At 40.2% G+C, this 25829-nt stretch overlaps 1 protein-coding gene across 2 annotated transcripts in view; it reads right to left on the bottom strand.

Moving 5' to 3' along the window:
- NBAS (NBAS subunit of NRZ tethering complex) overlaps positions 1 to 25829 on the bottom strand; it is a 339195-nt gene that overhangs the window by 245140 nt on the left and 68226 nt on the right. For both annotated transcript variants that reach the window (XM_043604496.1, XM_043604497.1), the window contains 8 exons: positions 23475 to 23603; positions 13507 to 13570; positions 12290 to 12483; positions 10849 to 11106; positions 9999 to 10124; positions 6242 to 6393; positions 5201 to 5341; positions 4862 to 4940 (listed from right to left, as the gene is read on the bottom strand). In XM_043604496.1, the coding sequence (XP_043460431.1) occupies positions 4862 to 4940; positions 5201 to 5341; positions 6242 to 6393; positions 9999 to 10124; positions 10849 to 11106; positions 12290 to 12483; positions 13507 to 13570; positions 23475 to 23603 (1143 nt within the window). The remainder of the gene's footprint in view (positions 1 to 4861; positions 4941 to 5200; positions 5342 to 6241; positions 6394 to 9998; positions 10125 to 10848; positions 11107 to 12289; positions 12484 to 13506; positions 13571 to 23474; positions 23604 to 25829) is intronic.

Genomic DNA, 25829 nt, shown 5'->3' with positions numbered 1-25829 from the left:
GGACGGAGAAGGCTTCCCAGAAGTGGCACCGAAGCTGAGACGTGAAAGACAAACGGGAAGGAGTCAGCCAAGGAAACTGCAGGTGCAGATCTCCCCTCTGCCACGTAGGACACAGGGCTCACATCTGCCATGTTTCACGCTGAACCCCAGATACCTAGCAGACTGCTTTCACATAATAACCGATAAATAATTTGTTGACTGAATTAATGTACTGAGGTAGGAAAGAGAGAAGAATGAGGAGGTGTGGAGGAGGTGAGGGAGGGAGGATGGAGGGTTGAGAAGGTCACTTGCAAACATGTTGGGTTTGGAACTTTAGCAAGTCTAAAAGAAGCTTCCCAGAAGGCAAGTGGATGGATAGATCTGGAGTTCTGGGGTAAGGTATGCGTTATGTAGAGAATGTATTGTAATTAATACAAAAGTGACTATGACTTTTGGGATGAGCACTGGGTGTTGTATGGAAACCAATTTGACAATAAATTTCATATATTGAAAAAAAAAACAAAAGTGACTATGATTTCGAGGGGGATTAAGTTGAGTGAAACCAGCCTTAAGGAGCAACACCATTTAAAGGATCGGCCAAAAAAAACAAAAAGTAGAGTAGTGGGGGCGAGAGGAATCTGCACCTGAAAAGCAGATGGAGGAGCCAGAGAAGGAAGGGGGAGGGGGAGGAGTTTAACACATACTCATGGAAACCAAAAAAGCAAGCAAGCATTGCAAAAGTGTTCTCCGCTCCCCGACCTCATCCACAACAGTCGTTTCCTTTATTCCCTCAGTTACACATCCTAGGACCGCCCTGGATCTTTCTTACCAAGAAGGAACTCTCTGGACACCTCCACGTCAAGCACAGACTTGTGAGCGACTGCTCCTTCCACCCACCCAGTCCCTGGCATTCCGGCAACTCCCCAGCCTCACGGACACATCCAATCCACCGACCCTAGGCTTTTTACCTGCTCTCTCTCCTCAAAGTCTCTTATCCCTTCTAACCAACTTAATCCCTGGCCCATATTATACAGAGATTTCTTTAATCCCTTGCTTCTTTCCCTTTATCATATTCACCTGGCAAAACCTAATCCTTAGTCAAAGGCAACTATGAACCCTGATTACAAGTTACTGGAAGTCTCTGCAGAAATACTACAAAACCAAGCTGACAGTTCTCATTTCCAGATCTCAACACCGTTAGGGTTCCGATTCAAATGAACTCACTGTAAAAACATTTCGTGAGGCAACCTGGGAAAATTGAATGTGAGGCGGATATCAAATGATGTTAGGGAATTACTACTCATTTTGTTAGAAATAATACAGTGCTATTGTGGTTATTTTTTTTAAAGTCTTTACCAATTACAGACACTACTTAAGTATTTACGGGTACAATGATAAGACGTCTAGGATTTGCTTTGAAATGACTAAGTGAAAGAAAAGGCAGGAGTGGAGAGTAAGATACGAGATTGGTAAAATGGTTGAAGCTGGGCAGTGAGTACATCCAGGCTTATTATACTCTTCTCTATATTTTAAAGAAAGTTGGAAATTTTATAAACTCAATTCAAACATGCTGTCCCACAATGCTACAACATTTCCCTAACAGGCTTTCTCTCCTATTCTGTTAAGAACTTTTCCACAATTCTTTCATTCTTTCCAAACCTCCATCACCTTATTCCCATCTCCATTCTCGACTAAAAACTTGCTTCCTATACTTTAACTGACACTATTAGATGGGAAAGCTCTCATTTTCCAACCCACTAACACTGTACATCTACCTGTACCGATACCAATAGGATTTTCCTTCTGTCAGTTACAACAGAAAAATTATATACATCTGCTCCCAAAACAGCCTCAAACCCCACTCAAGCTCCGGATCCCATTTCTCCTATTTCTACAATCATGCAATTATCTCTTCTTTCTTCTGTTCAGTAAATTCCTCCTCACCCTCCACTGGTTCATTCCCATTGGTATACGAACAGTAGGTCTTCTTCCTTCCATGAAAAAAAAAAAAAAAACAAAAAAAAAACCTCCTGATTTTATATACCCTGTAGCTACCCCCACCTTCTTGGCTCCCTTGAAACAAAATTTCTTGAAAGAGCTGCCCACAACTGTCTCCACTTACCCCCTTCCTGTTGTTCCCTAGACCCACTCAATCTCTAACAATTCAAGTTCTTACACAGCATGAAAGTCCTTTCATCATGTATCCAGAAGCTATTCTAACCACCCCTCCTCCTTTTGGTCTATGCTGCCCCTCCGCCCAACCCCACGAGCTGTCTCTGCCAGGTGCACCCCATCTTCTTAAATGCCGCTAGGCCTTTCCTCATACAGCAGGCTGCTCATCAGCACTGGCTACTGAATACAAGAGACTTCATTAGGAGTTCTTGCTTTCTACTCAAATTACCTTCCTTCCCCAAGTCTCAGTTTTCACATCCATAAAACTGGAAGGATAGTACCAGCTTCAAAGGACTGCTGAGAAATAATCTGGATTAAGTTCACAGCACAGTGGCTAAGTCCTCAACAAATGCGTTGGTATTTATTAAGGTATTGTCTGACCTACTGATTGCTTCAACAAGTATTTGCTGAGCTCCTCAACGAGCCAGGTGTCAATCTGAGTTTAGGGATGTCAAGACAAACAAGACAAATCCCCTATGCCTTTATGGAACTTCTATCATCATGTGCCCCTCATGGTAATCCCCCCCCCCCGCCCCTAAAACCCGCCTGCCTTTTTTTAAGCACTAGTTGCACTATCACTTCCTTTGAGGCATCTTCTTGGGACACCCCCAGGACTCCACTATGCCCCCTCACCAGTTCTTTGCACATTATTATAGTCACTTAGTGCCTACAAAGTGAAGACCTCCACCTCCCGCATGACAGCTGGTACTTACCAGGCACTCGCGTGAACTTTAAATGAATCCATTTTTATCTAATTCATCACAGAATTAATAAAATAAGCTATGCACTATGATTAAAATGCAATGCCTGTCTCTACCACTATCCAGCTGGTTAGCCACTGTATCTGAACATCTTCATTTTTAAGTTTTAATAGCCAAATTCATCAATTTCACCTACTTTTCTGAAAGCTTAATTAGCCTAATTCACTAAGAAAGTGGGCTCGACAAATACTTTAAAAAATGTAATAGTACCTCCTATTATCAAATCGGAAATATTACCAAATAGGAAATAGCAATTCAGTAACTAAAGGGCAATAAAAAAAAATTAACTGCATAGTCAAACTCTGAACATTTTATGGAACTCCTTAAGATCTCAAAATCAGTAAGATTTAGTAAAACAAAGGCTAAGAAAAAATAATAAACTATATCTGTACCGACTTTTGCAGTTCATAACACGCTTTTATGTATTACCTCAAAATATACGTCCAACACAGGATGCCTGGGGGGCTCAGTCAGTTAAGCGTCTGACTGTTAGTTCCGGCTCAGGTCATGATCTCACAGTTCATGAGTTCAAGTCCCACATGGGGATCTGTGCTGACAGCGAGCCTGGAGCCTGCTTCGGATTCTGTCTCCCCCTCTCTCTCTGCCCCTCCCCCATTCATGCTCTGTGTCTCTCAAAAATGAATTAATGTTAAAAAAAAAATTTTTTTTTAGAAGAAAAAGTCCAACACAGTAAAAGGTAGGCTTTAAAATAATATGGCCATCCAACAAACTAGCAGTAGTTACAGACAAAAGTATTTTCACTCTTATGTGGATCCTGAGAAACTTAACAGAAGACTATGGGGGAGGGGAAGGGGAAAAAAAAAAGAGAGGGAGGAAGGCAAACCATAAGAGACTCTTAAAAACTGAGAATAAACTGAGGGTTGATGGGGGGTGGGAGGGAGGGGAAAGTGGGTGATGGGCATCAAGGAGGGCACTTGTTGGGATGAGCACTGGGTGTTGTATGGAAACCGATTTGACAATAAATTTCATTATTAAAAAAAAAATTAAAAAAAACAAAAAAAAGTATTTTGTATGAAAATGATATATTCACTACTATGTTTTCTAATAACCATAAATAGCCCTCTTTTGTCATTGGTATTTTGTCTGAAAACACTTCTATTTTATTACCAGGTGGGAAATCAAAGTCTCTTGGATTTGCCTGCAGGTAGGATAAGGATTAAATACCTGCGTATTAACACAGGGACAAGATCACATCATCAGGTGTCACATTTACTGGGCGTCTGCTGTGCCAGTACCAAGGCCCACAGAAAGGAGGCTTAACACAGACCGAGGAAGTAACCTGCCAGGGAAGCCAAACTTTGAAAGTTGGAAATTTGTATTAGTTTCTGGGTAATTTCGGCTAAAAGGGTCATGTGAAAAAGCCACCTAAATTATTTATATTTGCTGAAATAGTTTTAACAACACTTGAATCGTGCTACTGAACGTGGTTTGAACATCAGGGTTTGTGTCCCCGAAAGAAATAAATATAAAGTATACTTTTTTAAGTTCAAGTGTCTAATTTTGGCCATAATTAGAATCAAAGTTCAACCAACTAAATTCAACAAATCACTGAAATAAAATGAGTAAGAAATATTCATATTAGGGTTATGAAAACCCAGTATATACTGAAAGTTGGCTAGAGACAGCTACACACCATACCTGAAAATAAAAATGTAAAATAAAAGTAAATCAAAAGGGTCATATATCCAGAAAACATATATACCAAAACAGCTAGTCTTTCTATTCCCTAGACTAACACAACAACTTGTGCCTTCCACAATCTCTAATTTTTACCAAAGCTGGTATGCAAGAGAAACTGCTTCTGCACAAAATGATATTTTCGTAAACAACAGTTATAAAGATCAGATCTGTCAGATATTAGGGCAGCCGTAGCATCTATAATAACAGATCGAACAAACATAATTGGTTTGATTAAAACTACTCCTCACCTCGTATGTTGCAAGCCGATCTAAGTAGGTTAATAATTTCAGTCGACAACGGCAAAGTTCCTTTTGCTCCAGTGTTAACCTGTTGTGAATAATATTAGGCCACTTATATTAACACAGAAGCACAGTTCTCTAGGAGTTAAAATAGAATAAAAATAACCAGTATTCCACTAAGCCCCAAACTGACAGAACAATACACAGAAGCACCAGGGTGAAATAAGAGCAAATGCATTTGATGGAAGTTGCTGGAATAATTTAGAGCAATTAATCCTAGTAAAGAACACACTTAACTGACTAGTTATTTTAAAGACAGTAGCAAATGAACAGCAATAAATCATTTACTTCGAAAAGTTTACTAATGTAAGTAGTTCCTGTCTCCTCTTCATCTCCTTCTCCTTCTTATTCTTGGCAGACTCTTCATCAGGTGGTGAAAGCTCTTCATAGGGGAGATTGTCAATGTCTACTTCACCAGGTAATGTGAATCTGCACGAAGAAACAGAAGACCCAAAGCTATTCGTGAAAGCAGCTTTCTCCTACTTTGGCTGACTACTTTGGCTGATTTTATTACTAAGTTGATTTTCACAGAAACAGAAACAACCAATTATTTGAAAGAATGCTTTTTGTATTGCAGGCAAAGAGATGCACACGCTATATCACAGGATGAGCAAAACGTCATCACTAATCATCACATGCAGAAATTTTAAAATCATGACAATAAAAACTACTTAGGAAAACATGGGAGGTTATATTCACCCAAGGTGAAACGGCCAATGAAGAAAATGTTGCCCAGAGTTTATAATCTGAATCACGTCTTTTTAAGGTTTTAAAATGGTAATGAATGTCCGTCTCATTTAAGTTATTTATTTATCAAATACACAATCACGTTTGTAACTTTAAAGAGTTCCAAATGTCTGGTGAGCAATGCCTCTTGTCAAGTAACTTTACTACTATTACTAACAGGCATTTGTGTGGTACTTAAAAGCTTATGAAGTGCTTTTGCAAAACACATAACTTAAGCACTCCAATTCTCTAAAGAGGGTACGAGGCCAGAGACAAAGGGAATGAAGCTCACACTTGCCCGGGGGGTGCTTCTGACTAGTGAGCACACCCAGGTCCGTGCCTTCAGCCCACAGCTTAGAAACTGCCAGCATCCAGTAACACTTCGTAGAACTTGCTCTTTTCTTAGCACCAAGCTCTCATATGTACAATACGTAACTCAAAGTAAAGAAAGCTGTGACCTCAGATAAGGGAAGCATTGATCGAAGGCAACTGTCTCATTACAGGATAAACCTAAATAAAGAAGTTTACCTTTCACCACGTCTCAGCTTAAATGTTTTCACAAAGTCACCTTTATTCCTGAATCCAAGTCTTTCTGTGACCAACCTGCCATCATCTGCTCCTTTCCCTATCGCCACCAGGGCCTCCAGGTCCGTGCCTTTCAATCCATACTGAAGCAGTTCCTTTGCAGCGTCCACATTTTCGGGAACCCTTTCCAAACACTCATGAAGAACCCAAGATCGTTTCTTTATTTTACTCTGGATACAAATAAAAAAGAGGCATTACAGAACCCATGACATGTGACAGCACCTAACAGCTGCCTTCTAGAATTGTAAAGCCATACCTAAGGGAGTCTAGCTACCTATGCCCTTGGCCCACAGGAAAAGGAAAATTCCCCAACAATGATTAAAATGGGACGTAGAGAATGAGATGCCTACAGCGTTCCTTTCTCTTCTAATGAAGAGAAACCCAAAGCTGAAACCCAAAGCTTCAGGACTCTTTTTCCGAAACATAAAAAAGATCTGCCCAGAGTTTTATAGCTGCTCGTTAGTTTGCATTTGGGCTATATAATGGAGTCGAAAATAAGGCAGAAAAGCAAAATAAGATATATCCTATTGTAACAAGCATGTTTAACTTTGAAACGAAACTAACGAGGCATAGCACATCACAGTTCTGTATTTCCTTGACCATGAGATGTATCACAAAGTGCGGATGATAATTTAATCATCAAAGTCATAATATGCTATTCTTTGGAAAGACCAAGGGCCTATTCCTCCCACCCAACTGCTTCCTCTGACTCCACTCAAAATCCCTGACTTTCCCTCCTCTTAGAGTCACTGTGGTTATAAATTTTAAGTGACATTTGACTTTTACCCTTTATTCTCTTTACATATTTCATTCTATCAATTCTTCCTTCAAATGTCTCCTAACTCACTTCCTCTTCTCCAGGTCTATGGCCTCCATACCAGTCTATGTCATCAACACATAACATCTGTGACACCAGAAGGGTCTCTTGCCCTTAGAGGGTTTCCCCACCATCACTCCCCTTCCACACCAACTCGTCTTCTACACCACCTCCCTCAGCACCTCCACAGTCAAAAATCCACAACACTTCCTGTTACCCTACAGATAAAAAGCTTAAGTCATCACAAGTCTTCAACATCCTCTGGAACCCAAATCAATGTATCTTTCTAATCATATTTCCCCAAGTTCACTACTGTTGAATACCAGATCCAGCAGATTGGTTTACTTACAGAGCTCATTTACTCATCCAAGAAATAGCTAGTGGGCACCTACTGGGGACCAGGTACTAAACTAGACACGAAGCAATGATTAGGACAGATTTAGTCAATGCCACGGGTCATGCTCATTTTCTTCTCATTTGCTCATACCATTTGTCCCATGAAGAATGCCTTCCAATCTTTTAACTCCAGGAGGCCTGCTCTGAATTCTCTCAAACCTGCTCAAAACATCTTCACTACAAAGGGCCTTCCATAACCACTAGGTCTAAAATGATTGCTACTTTCACTGGGTTCCCACAGCATTTATCTGGAATCTTCCTGCATAGTTATTTATATTTATTTTTTTAATTTTTTTAAATGTTTATTTATTTTTGAGACAGACAGACAGACAGACAGACACACAGCACAAGCGGGGAAGGGGCAGAGAGAAAGGGAGACACAGAATCCGAAGCAGGCTCTGGGCCCGGGCGAAGCAGGCTCCAGGCCCCGAGCTGTCAGCACAGAGACCGACACGGGGCTCAAACTCATGAACTGTGAGATCATGACCTGAGCCGAAGTTGGACACTTAACCGACTGAGCCACCCAGGCATCCCTAGTTATTTATATTTTAGACATGAGGCTTACCTTCTCAGAAAGATTATAAGCTCCCTAAAAGGGAAGGTCATATCTATGTCTCTCCTGTACCCCTTTCACCTCCCCTCGCCAAGTGCTTTGACTCTTAACTGCCTATTTATTTCACTGAATTAAGTATTTCTCCCAATAAAAAAATGTACCTGCTCTCTCTTAACACCTGTCAGCTCCTTCAGAGACCAAAACTGTCCTCTACTGTGTTCCAGAAAAAGCCCTAAGCGGGTATACATAAACTCACAACTCACTGTCTTGATCACAAAAGAAGAAAGATAATATAGCTTTGGTGTTCTGATATTCTAAAGAATATACAAGCAACTTTTTCTCTGTATTTCATGATCTCTCACGCTCTCTCTTCTCTGGCGTCTTGTACTAACAGTTTATCTTCCAGTTTTATTGAAGCATCAACTTCTTACTTACAACTTTTTCAGATTTTTATTCTTAATTACTCGTGTACGTAAATTGTAAGGAAAACAATTACAACATTTTCCCAACATTTCTTAGATCTTCCTACAGGCAAAGGTATTCTCTTTTCTAAACGTCACATGAAGAACCACACGCCTCTCGAAAGCATGCCAGAAACCCAACCTCTCCCTCACAAAGGTGCCAATGGTACAAATACACAGGATACAACACACGTTAACTCAGGCAGCAGGAAGCAGGAGGAATCCAGTTGGAAATTTTACACTTGATCTTAGCCAAAAGGCCGAGAAGCAATTCCAATTGGAAAATTTAAACACAAAGGGAGAATTTGGCAGGCTTGTTACATCGCCTCTCAGCTTCAAAAGTTCTCTTCACGGCTATCTCTGGGATAGACAGGAGTTCCATTTTTTAATGGACAGAATATCAAGCTTCATCGGGAGAGGGCGCTAGAGGGCCACTGTGGAGGAAAGGCTCTGGTTTCTAGTCCTAACAGGCTCAGGTTCTAAACTTCTTGCTCCTGTGGCTTAGCAGCCAATGCATGTAGGAGCCCTCCAGAGTGCTTACTCCCCGCCTTGCTCTGCTGAACACAACTTCCCCTGAATGTCAGCTGTACTCCTATGGGCAGATTCCTTCCCAGTGAATCTCTCAGGCACCCAGCAGAAGGGGAGGTGTCTTTCCAGACTATCTCCACCTGCGTAGCAGGACCTTTTTCTTTTCAGTCATGGCCATGGGTCCTTATCTGAGGTCTTCCGACCCCTAACCTCCGCTTACTGTTGCACCTAGCGGCAGGCATCACTTTGCTCATCCATCCTACCTTTTCCTACCTGCCAACCTTGGCATCTAAGAACCAACCCTGGCCCAAGACACCGCAGAGAACTCTTCCTGCCGATGTGCTGCAACCACTCTTCAGTGAGGTCTGAATCCCAGCTCCCTTCCAAGTCTGTTCCCTCCTTGGGTATGCTCCTTCAGCCCTAGGGTAGTCCTTAATGTTCTCTTTACCCCTTTATAGGAAATCTCACTAGAAAATAATGTTCCAGGGGTGCCTGGGTGGCTCAGTTGGTTAAGCGTCTGACTCTTGATTTCAGCTCAGGTCATGATCTCAGTGGATGGAGCCCCACGTCAGGCTCTGTGCTGACAGTGTGGAACCTGTTTGGGATTCTCTCCCCCTCTCTCTGCCCCTCCCCTGCTTGCATGCACATGCTTTCTCTCTCTCTCCCAAAATAAATTTTTTAAAAATGCTCCATATTAAAACTTTCCCTGTCCAAATTACTAGGTGGTTTCTGGTTCCTGATGAGACCCTGAATGATGTAGGTGAAGAAAGGTAAGTGAGGTAGAGGAAGAGAAAGGATTAGACCAAAAAACCAGATAGTTAGCTGGCTTATCAGTGAATATTTGTTCACACATCTTCAGCACCAAGGTCCAGCTGCAGGGCCAATACAACCGGGTAACTCCTCCAGGTTGAATAAACTTTAGAAAGGTCAGCAATATATAATGCTCCCCAAAAAAGGCCCATAACCAAAAAATATCCCATAATTTGAATTTTACCACGTTACGAATATATGTAAACATACCAAGTAACTCTGAATGGAAGCAATGTTGACCGCGGACTTCCTCCACTGTCTCTGATACACTAGGTCAGTGTCCAGGCCGTACGTCTGAGCCAGAGACAAGGCTTCCTCATATTCTTCACTTTCAATCTTGGGACAAGGAAATGGGAACAGGAACGTGACATTACTGAAGCGCCCACGGTGTCACTATCATGATGCGATCACCTTAACCCTTACAGCATGTTATGCATTCCCAACTATTCTCATAGGCACTGTGGCACCAGGAGCCCAAAACCTTGAGTGGCAGACAGATCAAGCGCTTCTTTCCACTCTTTAACAGACAGCTGAGAGACAGCTGAAATGCCCATATTTATGGAGTAAAATGATGGCGAAACCAAGACAAGGAGAACCGACAGCCTGACTCCTGGTCAGAGCCCACCCCGGACACTACAGCACCCGGCACAAACAACTAGAACGCTCAGAGTGGACCAAATCTGCTTCCCAAGCAGATGCCTGATTAGAAAGCAAGTCTGCATTTCTTCCCTCACCATCTGCAGTCTGAGGAGACAGCTGCACTGAACACAGATAAGGTGAGTGCTGAAGGCCACGTGAAGGGCAGCAAAGACCCAGCTAATCCACAAAGTGGACCAACGGTCTCAGTGAATTCATCTTTCATCCACTGTTTTTATTTTGATTCCTCAGGCACAAAAACCAGCATTATTTTCAGAAGCTCTATAATACCAATATCTCTAACAGGTCAATGATAGGACGATCCCTCTTTAAATTTCTGTGTTAAAAAAATTTGTTTTTCTCATTCCAATAAAATAAAAGCTGGATGCCTATGCACTCTGACAGCGATAGGACGCTCCCTCACCTTTCTCTGATAAAGCTCTTCTGGAGTCGTGGAGCGCAAACTCACGAGGCGGTAGTTTTTAGTAATGGTTCGCGGGCGTTTCCGGGGAGGCGCAAATCGCTCCATCTCCGTCACCAGGTACAGGCCCTGCTTTATGTAGCCGAAGTAGCGAGCCTTCGCGGATATTTCCTGATCGGAATCAGAATCCTCTTCACCTTCATCTTCGTCTCCACCCCTAGTCTCCAAACGAGATCGTTTGGGAGCAAGTTTAATCTCACACTAAATTGAAAAAGGAAATGTTAAATCAGTAGTGAGGAGCTGAAGACAAGCTTTAGAGTGAGAAAAATATTTTTAATTCTGCTCTGGTTCAATGCATGACACGAGCCATGTGATTAAGAGTAAGCTTCAAGAGAACCCAATACAGACAGTATATACATCAACACTTCCAGAAAGATCCTCTGTCTTATTGGCTCCAAATCTCCAAAACCAAAGCCTGTTTTAAAAACAGCTCATTAATATGATCTCCCAAATATATGCCTGGCAATTATTTTAGGGAAACAAAAAGAATGTCAATATCTTCACTTTGGTATTTTTGTACCTGCTGCAGAATAAACAGGAGTTTTTCATCTATTTAGAAAATGAACATGAAGGTATTTATTTGCTTTACTGAGACTAGCTTTCCTGCCCTCCCTCCCTTTGGGGAAAAAAAAATGTGTAACAGCTTCATAAAGTTCTGAGTCCGAAAGCCTGACTGTTGAAGATAACTTTCATTCCAGACTTAACAGAGTTGGCTTAGATTTTAAGCCATGGTTCTTTTTAAATCACATCTGTAGACTCAGTAACAAACTTTGAGATTTAAAAAAAAAAAAAATACTTGTGAATCTGCACTGAAATGAAAGCTATTGAAGGTCATTACACTTGAAAGACTTAGAATAAGAATTGTTCATGATAAAAACAGAACTTTATGGGACTAGCCTCAATTTTCAAGTCTTCTGTCATGACAAACAAGCTTTCTTTACTAAAAGAACCAGAATTTTTAAGTTCCCAAACTTCAGGGAAATAGTTTGTTAAAGACCATATCTAACTAGAAATCTTTTACATTTTAAGATGTCCAATCTAAGAAAAAGAACAAAATATGTCATGTCCGTGAAGAAAAAATGCTTTTACAAAGAGCAAAATGACTCCATTTTCTCCATTCTTTTACAGCGCAAATTTGTTAATTGACTCAACAATAGATCTTTCTTATTATCCTCACTGAATCTCTGATTCCAGTCACAGGGTTATGTTTTTAAAAACAAGATTAGATGATGGGCTAGCTAAAATTTAAAAATCAAACGTTTATCCATACTTCAATAAAAATAATGGACAAAAATCACTAAAAACTAAATCAGGTGTTTGGATTTTTGGTGAAATACAGGTTTTCTTTCCAACACACTAGCTGCTCCAAAAGGGAAAGCATTACCTCCAAACTTAAAAATCCTCCATCATGGGTAGCAGTGACTTGAGGTGATGGTTCAAACCACTCACAGGATTTTCCCAGTAAATTCTTCAAAGTTTTCACCGACGAAACCGTCAAAGCACCAGAACAGCGAGCCAAAGTCACTGCACCGGCTGCCCACCAATTTACATCAATCAGTGGGTAAAAGGACTCTTTATCTAATGGGGAAAGTAAATCAACACAAGCGCATCATCAATGTGCATTAACTACAATACATTTAGTCCAATGATCAATTTAAAAACCATATTTGGGCCCTAAATGTGTTCAATAAGAAAAAATAAATTAGAAGTCGTCACCCAAATTTTTACAAAATGGTACCTGAGTTCCGACAATTTGTCAAAGTTCAAAATTCTAAGGATGCAGGAGCAGTAAATATTTTTAGGTCTTCCCTCTCAAAAAATGAAGTCTACCAACACATGTCAACAGAACAGGTTGAAATGTCAGTGTGTATGAAGCATACGTATCATAAATGTTCTAAAAGGTTTTGAAAAATGTTCACGTATCCCTTTTCAGACTAACAATAGGAGAGAATCATACACTTAAAAAAAAATTTAAGACAGACATATAATAGTTTTCACTTCTAAAGTTTATTTTGAGGGGGGAGGGGCAGAGAGAGAGAGGGAGAAGGAGAATCCTAAGCAGGCTCCATGCTGTCAGCTGAGAGCCCAACTCGGGGCTCGGACCCAAGAACCATGAGGTCATGATCTGAACTAAAACCAAGAGTCGGACACCCAACGACTGAGCCACCCAAATGCCCCAATGCTGATTTCCTCTTAAAGATTTGAAGGAGAGCAGGACTGCCAGCTCAAAATTGACCAGTTTGACATAAGAAATATTTTAAGATGCAGAAATGAGTGAAACTCAAAGTTCTTTTTGTCTTGGCACTTAATAATTTTATTGCTCCCATGATAAGACGCTGCGGAAAACCAACTTCCAACCAACCCTCGGAGTCACTCATTTCTGGGTACTACTCCCAACGTACATGCTGGTAACTTCGGTTTTGTTTTTCTCCTGTTAATCTGTCTTCTGTCAATCTAATTTTACAGGGCTCCAGCCAGAGAACCGTGGAGGGTAAAAAGAAAAAGATTTGTTTTCATCCCCTACATATATCATCAAGGAGCACCTTTACTATATAATTACTGTCTCATAAGGTTTCAATTATCATATTTCATACAACTCACCTTTGATTTTTTTTCTCTTCTCAGGAGAGAGCCTCCAGTCAGGATTAAGGTCGTCATAGCCTGGCTAAACATGAAAAATATGCACAGGACTTCTTGAGTCAACAATGTAAGAAAATTATAAGAGCATCACTAACAACTATGGATTTTTTGAAATAACAAACTATGGAAGCGATGCTTTCCTTCGATCTCTTAGTCGTATTCTACCTAGCTGTAATCTATTCCTCTTAATAACCTTGCTCTTACACTTAAAATGTGCACCTGGAACCACTGTAACTCAATTTAATGAAGAAAAGAGCATGCAGAAGAGAGCGAGTGTGCAATTAATATGATGAGAGCAAGACACACGAACCTTCGTTCTGTGCACACTCACATACACACACTTACACTCCGGGAGGAGAACGGCTATGCTGTGGTGAATACGCACAAGTCTGGGTACAAGTCCTACTCCTGTAACTTGTAAGTGGAGTGACCCCTCCAGGCCTTAGGCTCCACGGTTCTGAGATTAGACTCTGCAACCTCCATGTTATCCCCGGTTCTAACTTCCTAGGACTAATTTACTACAGAAAAAAATATAACCATGCGATTCTCAAGCTGCCTCCATTCATATTCTAATTTCATGGAACATAATGTCATGCCCACCTTTGAGAAGGTGACGACACATCAATCTCTCTCCACTATCATACAACAGCTGAGATGAACACACTGCCAGACCCCCTCTGGGCTCACTGCTAATTACTGCATCTTCAGAATTACAGCAGTATGGGAAAAGACCAGCAAAAATATCATTTGGCTATGTGAAATCTTAAGCCTAAAAAAAGTAATGCTATATTTAAGTCAAAATGTGCTTTCTCATTTAATATATACTTTATCAACAATTTCTCAGTGGCTAAGCCTTAAGAGTATTAAAATTGATACTTCTTTCCAAGGCCTAAAAGAATTTCCTGATCTCTACTACTATGATAAATCACTCACAGCAGTCACTGAAAACAGAAGATATAATTCTTTAAACTTTACCCAAAAAGTCACCCTAAAAGCCTATTTATATATTAACAGAAGAAATAAATTGTCTCAGTTTACTTTCTCATAATTAACTTTCAAAGATTCAGAATACCAGAAGGTATAGATTACTGAAACTAATCAACTCGGATTCCTTGGTCACTTAAGGGCACTTCAGACATTTATAGGTTCTTTGGTCACTTATAGGGCACTTCAGACGTTTTTAGGGCCTCGAAATCATCAGCTGTACGTGCTCCCACAGCACCTTCGTATGGGGACATGTGTGCTTCCCTGCTGACATCGTGGAGTACACAAGGGGAGGGTGGAGTAACACTTTAAGTCCCACAAACAACAAGGATGATTCGGCCTTGGGGGAATTGAAGTACATACAGATCACAGTGAAATTTAACAAGAAATCTCCAAAATTTTTTCAAACGAAACCGTCTCACTAGTATAAGTACATTGAGAATTCAAGGTGGGCTTGTCTTCATCAGAGTTAATGATGAGGAAGAGCACCGTGAACAAGCTGCACCAGTCCATGAGGGTCAGTTTTCAGACATTTCGGGACTAGACTGTTCCGTGCAGATGGCTTTAATAATGGATGTCTCTTGTGAATTTGATTTTAAACACAAGACGAAGATGTGTTCTTCCGCAGCCAGAACTCTGTCAGAGTCATCTTTGTACTCCCAGACCTATCACAGTACTCACCTGTCACGGTAGCTAAATGCTGAATAAGTGAATCAATTACTTTTTTTTTTTTTTAATGTTTATTTATTTTTGAGACAGAGGGAGACAGAGCACGAACGGGGGAGGGTCACAGAGAGAGAGAGACACAGAATCCGAAGCAGGTTCCAGGCTCCAAGCTGTCAGCACAGAGCCTGATGTGGGGTTCGAACCCACAAGCCATGAGATCATGACCTGAACCGCAGTCGGATGCCCGACTGACTGAGCCACCCAGGCGCTCCAGGAATGAATTATTCTTTTAAATCACTGCACCCTAATTAGAATGGCTAAGCTATAGGAAAATTAGCTTAGTACTAGTATTCCTGCAGCCTCTCAAAGGTGTGGTCTCTTCTGCTATTTAGTCAATGAACACTGTGCACTTACACTGTGAGGGGGAAGAGAAACCATACATTACTGGCCGCACAACTCAAGCAGGTAGAGAGCTAAGAAACAGATGTGAGTGACTATAACCCAAGTTCAAATATAACAGCTGCCCAAAAAGAGGTATAGATAAAAGTGGAGGGGTCTTCAAAGGGTGAAGAGGTCATTTTGAATATGGCCTCGAGAAAGACAAAGGGGGTTCAAGAGGTATAAAGGAAGTACTACACTGGGTGCCATACGTTCAAGACTGGATAAAATCTGGATATGGCAAATGGGTGGAGGAAGACATTCCAGTCAGCAAACACAGAATGAAAAAAAGTACACCGGTAAAAAAAAAAAAAAAAAAAAAAAAAAAAACGAAACTTATTCAGGAAAACAGTGGGTTAGTTTAACTGAAGTACAGGATATCCATTCTAATTATCTGCATTTTTGCTTGTCTTGGGGTTTTGGTAAAAAGATGGGACTCGTGATGCCATTTTTTGTTGTTGAGCTAAAATTCACATAATGGAAAATTAACCATTTTAAAATGAACATTCAGTGGCACTTTGTACGTCCACAGTGTTGTCACTTCCATTTAGTTTCAAAACATTTGTGTCGATCCAAAATAAAACCACTTACCCGTTAAGCAGTGATTTCCCACTCCCCATCCCCTCAGCCCTGTCCGCTACCAATCCACTTTCTGCCTCAGTGGATTTACCTATTCTGGATATTTCGTATAAATGAGTTCATACAACACGTAACCCCTCGTGTCTGGCTTCTCTGGAGGAGCAGAAGGTTCTCAAGGTACATCCATGTTGTAGTATGTATCCGCACTTCATTCATTTTTACGGCTGAACACAGATTCACGCTAGATATCTGAACTAAATGTTTACTTTCACAATATGTGGGAGTTGGATGAAACTATCTGCACAGTACATTTAAGACAGAAGCCCAAACATAACTCTGCTTCAGGCAGAGGTGACCTACCAGACCAGTATCCTGACACAGCTGTGCCTCACTACTCTCAAAGCAGACATTCCCACTGCCTCCCTTCATACGATCCCAACTATTTATGGACAGGTCTCCTCAGGCAAGGGATGCAAGAACAAAAGGAAACTATTGGGACTACCCCAAGATAAAAGACTTTTTGCACAGCAAAGGACACCATCCGTAAAATGAAAAGACAACCTACTGAATGGGAGAAGTTATTTGTAAATGGCATGTCCAAAAAGGAGCTAATATCCAAAATATATAAGGAAATTACACAACCCAACACCAAAACCAAATAGTCTAATTTAAAAATGGGCAGAGGACACGAATAGACATCTTCCCAAAGAAGACAAAAAGATGGCCAATAGACACATGAAAAAAATGCTCAATTATCATTCATCATCAGGGAAATGTAAATCAAAACCAGAATAAGATCTCTCACCTCACACCTGTTAAAATGGCTAGAAAAAAAAGACAAGAAATAATAAATGTTATTAGGAGCTGTTTCCACTGTTGGTGGAAATGCAAACTGGTCCTACCACCGTGGAAGACAGTACGAAGTTTCCTCAAAAAGTTAAAAATAGACAAAGCACACATTCCAGTAATCCCACTACTAAGTATTTACCGGAAAATGAAAGTAAGCAATGAAAGAAGAGAAAAACACTAATTTGAAGGGATATAGGAGCCCCATATGTTCACTGCAACATGATTTATGACAGCCAGGATATGGAGGCAACCCAGTGTCCGCTGATGCACGAATGGAGAAAAAAGATGTGGTGCATACGTATGATGGAATATTACTCAGCCAAACAAAAGAATGAGATGTCGTCATTCACATGGCAACATGCACGGGTATTATGCTACGTGGAGTAAGTCAGACAGAAAGACAAATACTACACGATTTCACTCGTGTGTGGAATCTGAAGAGAATATAAATTGACTCATAAACACAGTGAACAAACTGGCAGTTGTGGGGATGGGGAGAAATGGGCAAAATAGGTAAAGGGAATTAAGAGGTAACAAAACAAAACAAAACAAAAAAAAGCTGATATTCCCATTGCTTCTCTCATCCTAGTCAAACTGGGCCAGACTTCCCATCCTTCAACCCTAAAAACTCTAACTGTGAGGGGCCCGTGATCTGGCCATGCTTTATGGTATCTGATACACACGCTGTAGGCCGGTGTTTTGAGGGCAGGATCACCAAGGACCCACGGCCCCTGTGAAAGCACTCCAGGGGTGCTCACTCCTAGTGCCATGTTGATATATTCTGAGAAGCAACCTCCCTGTCACTCCTCTGTGGGTGACATGCCACCTCATGACTGAGAACATCCTACAGTGACAGCGATAGCACTGTTTTCTTCAGTGAGGAATTTTGATTGTTGACTCTCTTTAACAGCTAGAAGCTAAACATAATGAAGGCCACTGCCTCCAACAGCATAAAAGCAGCCTTTCAACTGCTTATTCATTCCACAAACACTTACTAGTATTTTTTTTATGCCAAGCTCTATGTTAGGCCCCGTGGAACAAACATATATTCAGGGTCTTTTCTCCAGGAGCTCACAGTTGAGTGAAGCTGTGAGGACAGCTGTGGATTGTGTCAAGACCAATCACATTAACTGTCATCTTCCCACTTATCTTTCATTGACTGATCCATTTAACAAAATCTGTCCAATACCTACTATTGTGGCAAAGAGCAAATTGTAGGAGAAACAAAACTTATCTTTCCTATTTTATCATAGGATGTACAAATAGAAAAATGATAAAACTTCTTCAGACAAAAATTAAGGCCAAAAATGAGATGGAAATATATAAACATAACATATGGGAAATGTTTGAAATGAAAATCACTTCAGCAATTTAGCAATTTTACTATATTCCACACATGAACAAAACTTAATACTCACAGATTTCTAGCCAGATGGATTTTCATATTGACAATGAAAGCTGAAGTATTTAATCAACTCACAACTGGGTAGAAGTAAATCAGAATAGGCACTTCCACAACTATCTTTAATCATTAGATTTTATAGAGAAAATACTCAATTACACAAAGCATATTATGAAAACTAATAAAGTAGTGAATTACATGAAGAAAGCCCCAGATGAGCTGAATTCACGGTTTGGTAAAAGAGGCTACAGTTGTATAGGGCAACAGTAACACTAGCTTCTTCTCAGACAATGTTTTAGCTAAAATTATAAGCTGGCTCTACACTATATGTTACCATATAATCTATTTTAAACATACTGGCTTGGCCATTTCATTTCCTAGAACAGCAGTAAGAGAGGCAGAGCCCTGTCCTACCTGGCTGACCCGAGGTCCCTTGACTATTGCAGGATGAGTGAGAAAGGAGCAGCTGTTCAAGGGCTCAGCCAGTGATGAGTACACAAAATGACACCACTATATTTGGTATATGACTTGTTAATAGTTTCGTGTTTCCAGTGTCTCTGCATAATGAATGCTGAACTCCAGAAGCATCGTTCACATCAACTGCATGGACTCTCTCCCTGTTTTCCATTAATATCATCACTCGTACCTAACTCACCCAGATAAAAGTCACGATCTAGGGGTGCTGACTTTGGCTCAGGCCACGATCTCACAGTTCATGAGTCCGAGCCCCATATCGGGCTCGCTGCTGTCAGCACAAAGCCCGCTTCAGATCCTCAGTCCCCCTCTCTGCCCCTCCCCTGCTGGTTCTCATTCGCTCTCTTTCTCTCTCTCAATAAATAAATTAAAAAAAAAAAAAGTCAAAATCTGTCAACATAAGGGCTACAAAAGATACTCTGAAACAAAGGCTTAACCTATGAAGTCCAAGAACCTGAGTCCAACCAGCATCTTGATTCTCCTGCAGCAATGCAAGTTTACTTCTTTTTAGCACTATTCCCATCTATTAGAACACAAAAACATTTGTTACTTACTAGGACTGTAGTGAAGCAATTGAAATAGGTTCCTGTCACTCAGGGTGGACAGCCAAGCCTTAGTAGACAAATGCTACTTACTCCCAACAATCCTTCCCCCCAACTGGATTATGAGTCTTTCCTCTGAGCTTATCTTTTCATAATATTAACATGTTACTCTGTTGATTTGTTTATAATTCCCCTTGCAAGACTATGAGCATCTCACTGGGACTTACTGCATTCTCTACTCTAAAACTTGGTAAAGATTCAATAAAGAGATGAACTCTATTATTTTATAATTATTATTATGAATACAGTAACAGCTTACTCTTTATAAAACTGTTACACACAAGCTTTATACCACTTACCGTGGTACACTAAATTTTGCTGACTCCCTTCATATAGTACCCATCCAAATCCAAAATGGCCAAGCCAATGTGATGAACTCCCAGGATACAGGTGAAAGACTCAAGCAAAGTATAGTTTTTCAAACCCTTTGTGCTGAAGAAAGAGTTACCACTCTCACATACTCTCCCAGCACATCATAAGTACTGCACAGATCTATTGTAAACTTCAGGGTTTACCAGCGGGAAGCTATGTCAATTATTTACTCCAGTTTTTGGTGATACACACTAACTGGCTCGAGAGTTCAACACATGTGAGAAGGCTGAAGACATCTGTGTTCTATTCACTGGGAAAAAAGATTTATCTCTGTTCTTCTAAAGATCAAATAAATAAAGCCTAATAAATATATTTTCCACCTTTTAAAAACTGTATCTATTTTTGCACAGGGAAGAGCATCAACATCAGAGTCAGAGAGAGATGAAATCTCTCTGAAATCTCAACTCTACGGCTTACTTGCTAAATAACTCTGAATAAGTGCTCAATAAATAACTGAGGTTATTATTACAGTAAATTTTGTAAAAGCTACAAGAATACTATCTACATGAATCGTGACCAGAGCTACATAAGCCTAAAATGTGTATCAAAAAACAAAAAACAAAAAAAACAGAGTGTTCTGTGAAAATGATGAAGCCTCACAAGAATTTGTTTATGACAGAATGAAGAATGACAGAATGAAGAAAGGATGGGACAAAAGCAGGGAGCAGGGAGAGGAAAGTTCAGGAAGCAAGTGTGAAGCAGCATAATGATCCAGGTAAACAAAGGAGTTTGCATTTTGACCACAACTTTAGAATTTTAAAGAAAAGAATAGATGAAATTAAAGTCTTGCTTTTCAACCCTGGACAAAATTTCTTTTGAGACTAGAATGAGGAGTCTCAAAGCAAGATCTGTTCTATTCAGCTCCAGTCCTTCCCTGTGCTGAGCGACAGCGCGAGAAGGGCGGGGCTGACCGCCACAGGCCCCGGATGGGACGAATTCGGGAATAAGGCGGTGTGCGGAGCAGCAGGAGAAATAGCAATAAAGGTAGGATTAGGTTCAGTAATTCTCACTAAGCCACTGTTCCCTCAGCAAGGGGTTCTACCACCTACGAAACGTCTGCAGTGATGGCAACCAGGTCCATGGTTTTCAGTTTTGTGAGCCCCAAAACCTGTTTGGTTTTTTTTTTTTTTCCTGGTTTGCTCAGGCATTCGAGGGAAATAATTTATGGCGACCCAATCTGAAAAACACGGATATATTACCCTAAAAATTGTTCAGTTTGTAATAATAGCTAGAACTGGCTTGAGAATCAGGCTACATCAACAGACAGCCTCTACAGACTGTGCGGTGGGCGCTAAACCAGAGCCACAAGGGGCGAGATGGAAGCACACCGGGGCACAACAGAACAGTCTAGAGCAATTCCTGATGAGCTGCCCTTCTACATTCTCAAGGGTCAAAGAGTCTCCCCAGGGAAACACAGGAGACCAACTTCTGGCATAAACTCTTCTCTCTTCCCACCATAAACCTCTTTTGTCATTTTCTAATTTCCTTCCTTTCCTGCCCCATTACTCTTCTGATGGCCTATTCCAAACTACTGGGATACTTACATTTACTCATTCAAGATTTTTAAACAATTTTTAAATTATTTTAATAGAATCACTATAAAAATCAAAAAAATTAATGAATAATATTAATGAGCTAAAGAGTAGCGAAATACAATGATACTGATTGGCAACTAATGACAAAAAAATGTCTAACTACTTAAAAAGTTGAGTGTATGCCAATAAGGGTTACAACAAATGCAATTTATCTTCACAAGAAGGGTATCCAGAATTCCAGTAAACAAAAGAGCATACTCATAAATTTTGCCTAAATAGTCCTTACCCTACATGTATGCCATTCTAGAATACTAACAAAATCAAACATTAAGTGTGCTTCAAACTTGATCAATATTTCTATTAGGTGAATGAAATAATTTAAGAAAATGAGTAAACTTAAGAAAAAAAATTGCCCAAATGTAAAATATTGGAAAGAACAGAGTCTTTCCAAATGCAAATTTATCACTATACATTAATAGCCACAAAAAATACATGGTACCTTTTGGATCAGTTATCCAGTGTGCATGGCTAAATATGTTAAACAAATGGTTTTAGAGTTGATCCACTCCACTTCTAGAGGGAAGATATAAATCAGGTTAGCTATCAATTCCGAGGAGAGAAAAACAATGTTCCTTGTATTTAGCTGCTGAGATTGAAGACTGAGGAACCCCTCTTCTGTTTAGAAAAAATCGAGATCCAGGGCCAGAGTGAGTGGTAGAGGTACAGAGAACAAATTAAATTCAAGGTGAGTAGGAACTAAGGGGAAAAAATCTTGCCAAACTTGTGTATTAAAACAGAAAAAAAGGGGTGTCTGGGTGGCTCAGTCGGTTGGGTGTCTGACTTTGGTTCAGGTCATGATCTCACGGTTTGTGGGTTCGAGCCCCGCATCAGGCTCTGCTGACAGCTCGGAGCCTGGAGCCTGCTTCGGATTCTGTGTCTCCCTCCCTCTCTGCCCCTCCCCCACTTATGCACTGTCTCTCTCAGTCTCTCAAAAATAAATAAATGTAAAAAAAAATTTTTCTTAAAAAAAATGAAGAATAATAGCAAAAACAAATTTAAGTCTGTGAAAAGTGTAAGAAAATATACAGCCAGTTTCTCTTTCCCTCTGCTATTCTGGGAATAACAAAATGCTCTTTGCTTTTCAAAATTGTTTTAATAGCTCAGATTAACTGATGAAATGAAATTAAAAAGAATTCTGAAAAAAAGACATCAATCCATTCAGACCATTCAGGGAAAAGGCTCCAGTCTTAGAATCACAAAACTATTCACCAAAGCTGGTGAAAAGATATTCCTATAGAAAAGGGAAATGGAGAAGTGAGAGGAAAAAAAATTAACCCATAAGTACTGAAATGCCAAATCACCATCAGAGGAGTAAAAGATTTAGAACATAAAGTTGTATCTAACTGAGGTCTTTCTTTTCATCTTCACTCTATCGCAATACACAGCATTATATGCACAGACCTTATTTGCCCATCATGATTTTAGAATATAACAAATGATGATTCTGTTACTAAACCACTAAGCCTTTTCATTCTTAAAACCAGTCATTTCAAGACACTAAAAAATTAATAGACTGCATCTTCACTCCCTACCTTTTGAGTGAAGAGGTCTCCCTTCAAGCCTTAAGCAAGCCCAATATTACGTTAGTGTTGCAAGATTTGGGAAGAACTGTAGCCCTTTTAGAATACTGACCCTCCAATTTTTTTACCATATTAGTTGGCTTTTGCTACAAAATTAGTGTTTCCATTCTGTATTTTTATAGTAAGAAAAAAGGAGAAGGGGGTGGACAGATTACAGTCAGTATACAGAATGTACTGCACTACAAATTAAAGTCAGCACACAGTGCTACTCTGTTCTTAATTTATCCTACTATGCTGATGATATTCTAATTTAACTAAAGCTTTGGCATGCTGAGCATGAATAATAGCTGTGAGCTGCAGTCAAACATCAACCAAATGAAACCATTATTGTCAGTACTCAGCCTTAAGCGAGAACCATTCTAATAATAATAATAATCAACAGACATACCTGCTCATTTTGATTCCATTCCCCTTGCTGCTTCAGAGACGGAATGGCCCAGATGCTTAGTTTCCCTGAGAAATGAATGGCAGCAAGGAGGGTCCCATCTGGAGAGAGGCTCATCTTAAAGATCCCATCCTATATAATAATATTACATTAACGTCAGATCAAGGAACTTGTAGCTGAATAGAAGTAACCTCCAGAATTTAATAACACTCTTTAGAGGGTGCCATGTCATAAATGATCTCTCATAATAAAGGGTTCCAACAGCTTCATACACTATAAATGTGCTCCAGCATAAAGAAACAGAACTCTTACCCTTAAGGAGTTTTTTTTCTTTTTAACCTATTTTATAGTGTTATAATTCACATATAACCAAAAACCCAAATATATGAGCATTATAAAAACACTCCTTTACATCACACGTCAATTACCATGAGTTCTCATTAACTTTTACGGGTTGATATTGACCAGATGGTGAATTTCCTGGATTTGGGGGTTCACATTTTCACAAGATTCTGTATGTGCACAATATCTGGAATATCCTGTCACAGGCCACAAATTTATGCTGTGTGGATGAAAGGGAAGGGAAAGGAGGAAGAAGAGAGTTGGCAGAAAAGAAGGTCCAATGGTGATGGGAACAGAGGCAGCAAGGGGGGAAATGCATTCCTTAATTTAAGGGGCACCAGGAGTGTTTATTTTCCAGATTTCCTGGTAAACATGAGGAATCTAATCACTGCTACAGAAAAGAGAAATTTTGTTAATACGCTGATTTTACATGGCCAAGCACGGGGTGCACAGAGAAAGTCTTGTCTTTTCAAGGCCTACTTGTCCACACAATCTCTCAGTCCTTTCTTGATGAGAAACCAGACAAGCAGAGATGTCCCCTGTTCATCGCCTAAGCAGAAGCAGAAGAATCAAACCAACACTAACTGGACATCTATTGCCCACGCAAGCATTTACTGAAAGCAGCGTCTAAGGTAGTTTACCCACAAATAATAAATCAGACCTAAAAATGACAGCCTACAACCATATGTGTCCTTAGCATTTAGAAAATCTGGCAACACGAGAGTCCACCACCACCTTTTAAGGGTGAGTGTGCTACCCGGTCACACCAGGGCAATAATCAGGTGGGGCTGGACAGCATATGCATGCTTAAAAGGATCATAAGCTTTCCAGTAAGCCAAAGCCCCCACCATTCTTGGTTATGGCCCTATGATTAAGGTCAAATACTAGCTATGATCTGAAACTTACACATGACTATACTAAAAAAAAAAAAAAAAAAATTATGCCTGGCTCAATTCACCACATTATCTACCTGGTCTCTACAGACACAAGCTTAAGTCCTCAGGTCTACAATGACTAAGGCGTATTAGCCATCAAAAGGAAATAGAACAATTTCAGAAAGTGAGAAACACTGCTGGATGAGTACATAGATGAGAAGATTAGCATCCTCTAATCTCCTCACTAAGAACTAAAGTCACTTTAACTGGATATAACACGTCTATCCCAGATTGCCAGAATTAAATGTAAGAAAGATTAAAATACAAAAAGAAGCAATAAAAGCAAAAGCACTGAGAGCAAATGTTAACTACATCCCATCCCCTCCTCTGTGACGGAGAGGCGGTCAGGAAGAGAAGACAAAGGGCCTAGCACCTTCCATTCACAACTCTGGTCAATACGCTCCATGGTTTGGTAGAAGGTGGGATCACAAGCATAAATTTTCATTCTCAAGAACTCTCCCTGCATTCTTCAGAGTTTGCAGACAAAGAAACTGAAGATCCCAAAGGTTCAGAAACTTGCTGAAGATCATTCTAGTATAGATAGCAGTACCTGAGCTAGATGCCGCCTTCAGTCCCAGCCCAAGTCACTTCCACCGCACGGTGACCACTGCCCTCCCCGGTGCCGCAGCCTTTCCAGGAGGCTCCATGCTCCTCGGCAGCAATCATGATCAAGTATACTTTACTGTTTTCTCACCTAAATAATTAGTCACCAGTGGTCTGTATGAGAACTCCCTGGTATTATAAATGCTTCATTAACCAATTAATAAAAGTGCTCTGAAAGCAAATGGGAAGTTGATGAATCTCTTTAACAAAAGACAAACAAAAGTATATTGAATAATGTGAATAATTTAACAATAGCCTTGTGATCTAGAAAATAATAAATGAATATGCTAAATTATCCTTTGTTTTAATCCTTCTCTCCCTCTTACCTTCCTTTTCTCTCTCGACATGAAGAACTAAAATGCTACCACTTGCTTTTCAACTGGTGGCTTCTTGAATCCCCTTAAGTTTCATTTGATACTATGATCTCCTCGCTGAAAACTTAACACTCCTTTCTTGAAGCATTTTGCTGTAGGAATTT

The sequence above is a fragment of the Prionailurus bengalensis genome, chromosome A3, assembly GCF_016509475.1.
Source record: "Prionailurus bengalensis isolate Pbe53 chromosome A3, Fcat_Pben_1.1_paternal_pri, whole genome shotgun sequence".
In the NCBI taxonomy this organism is placed as follows: Eukaryota; Metazoa; Chordata; class Mammalia; order Carnivora; family Felidae; genus Prionailurus; species Prionailurus bengalensis.
This window is presented reverse-complemented; position numbering and strand designations above follow the sequence as displayed.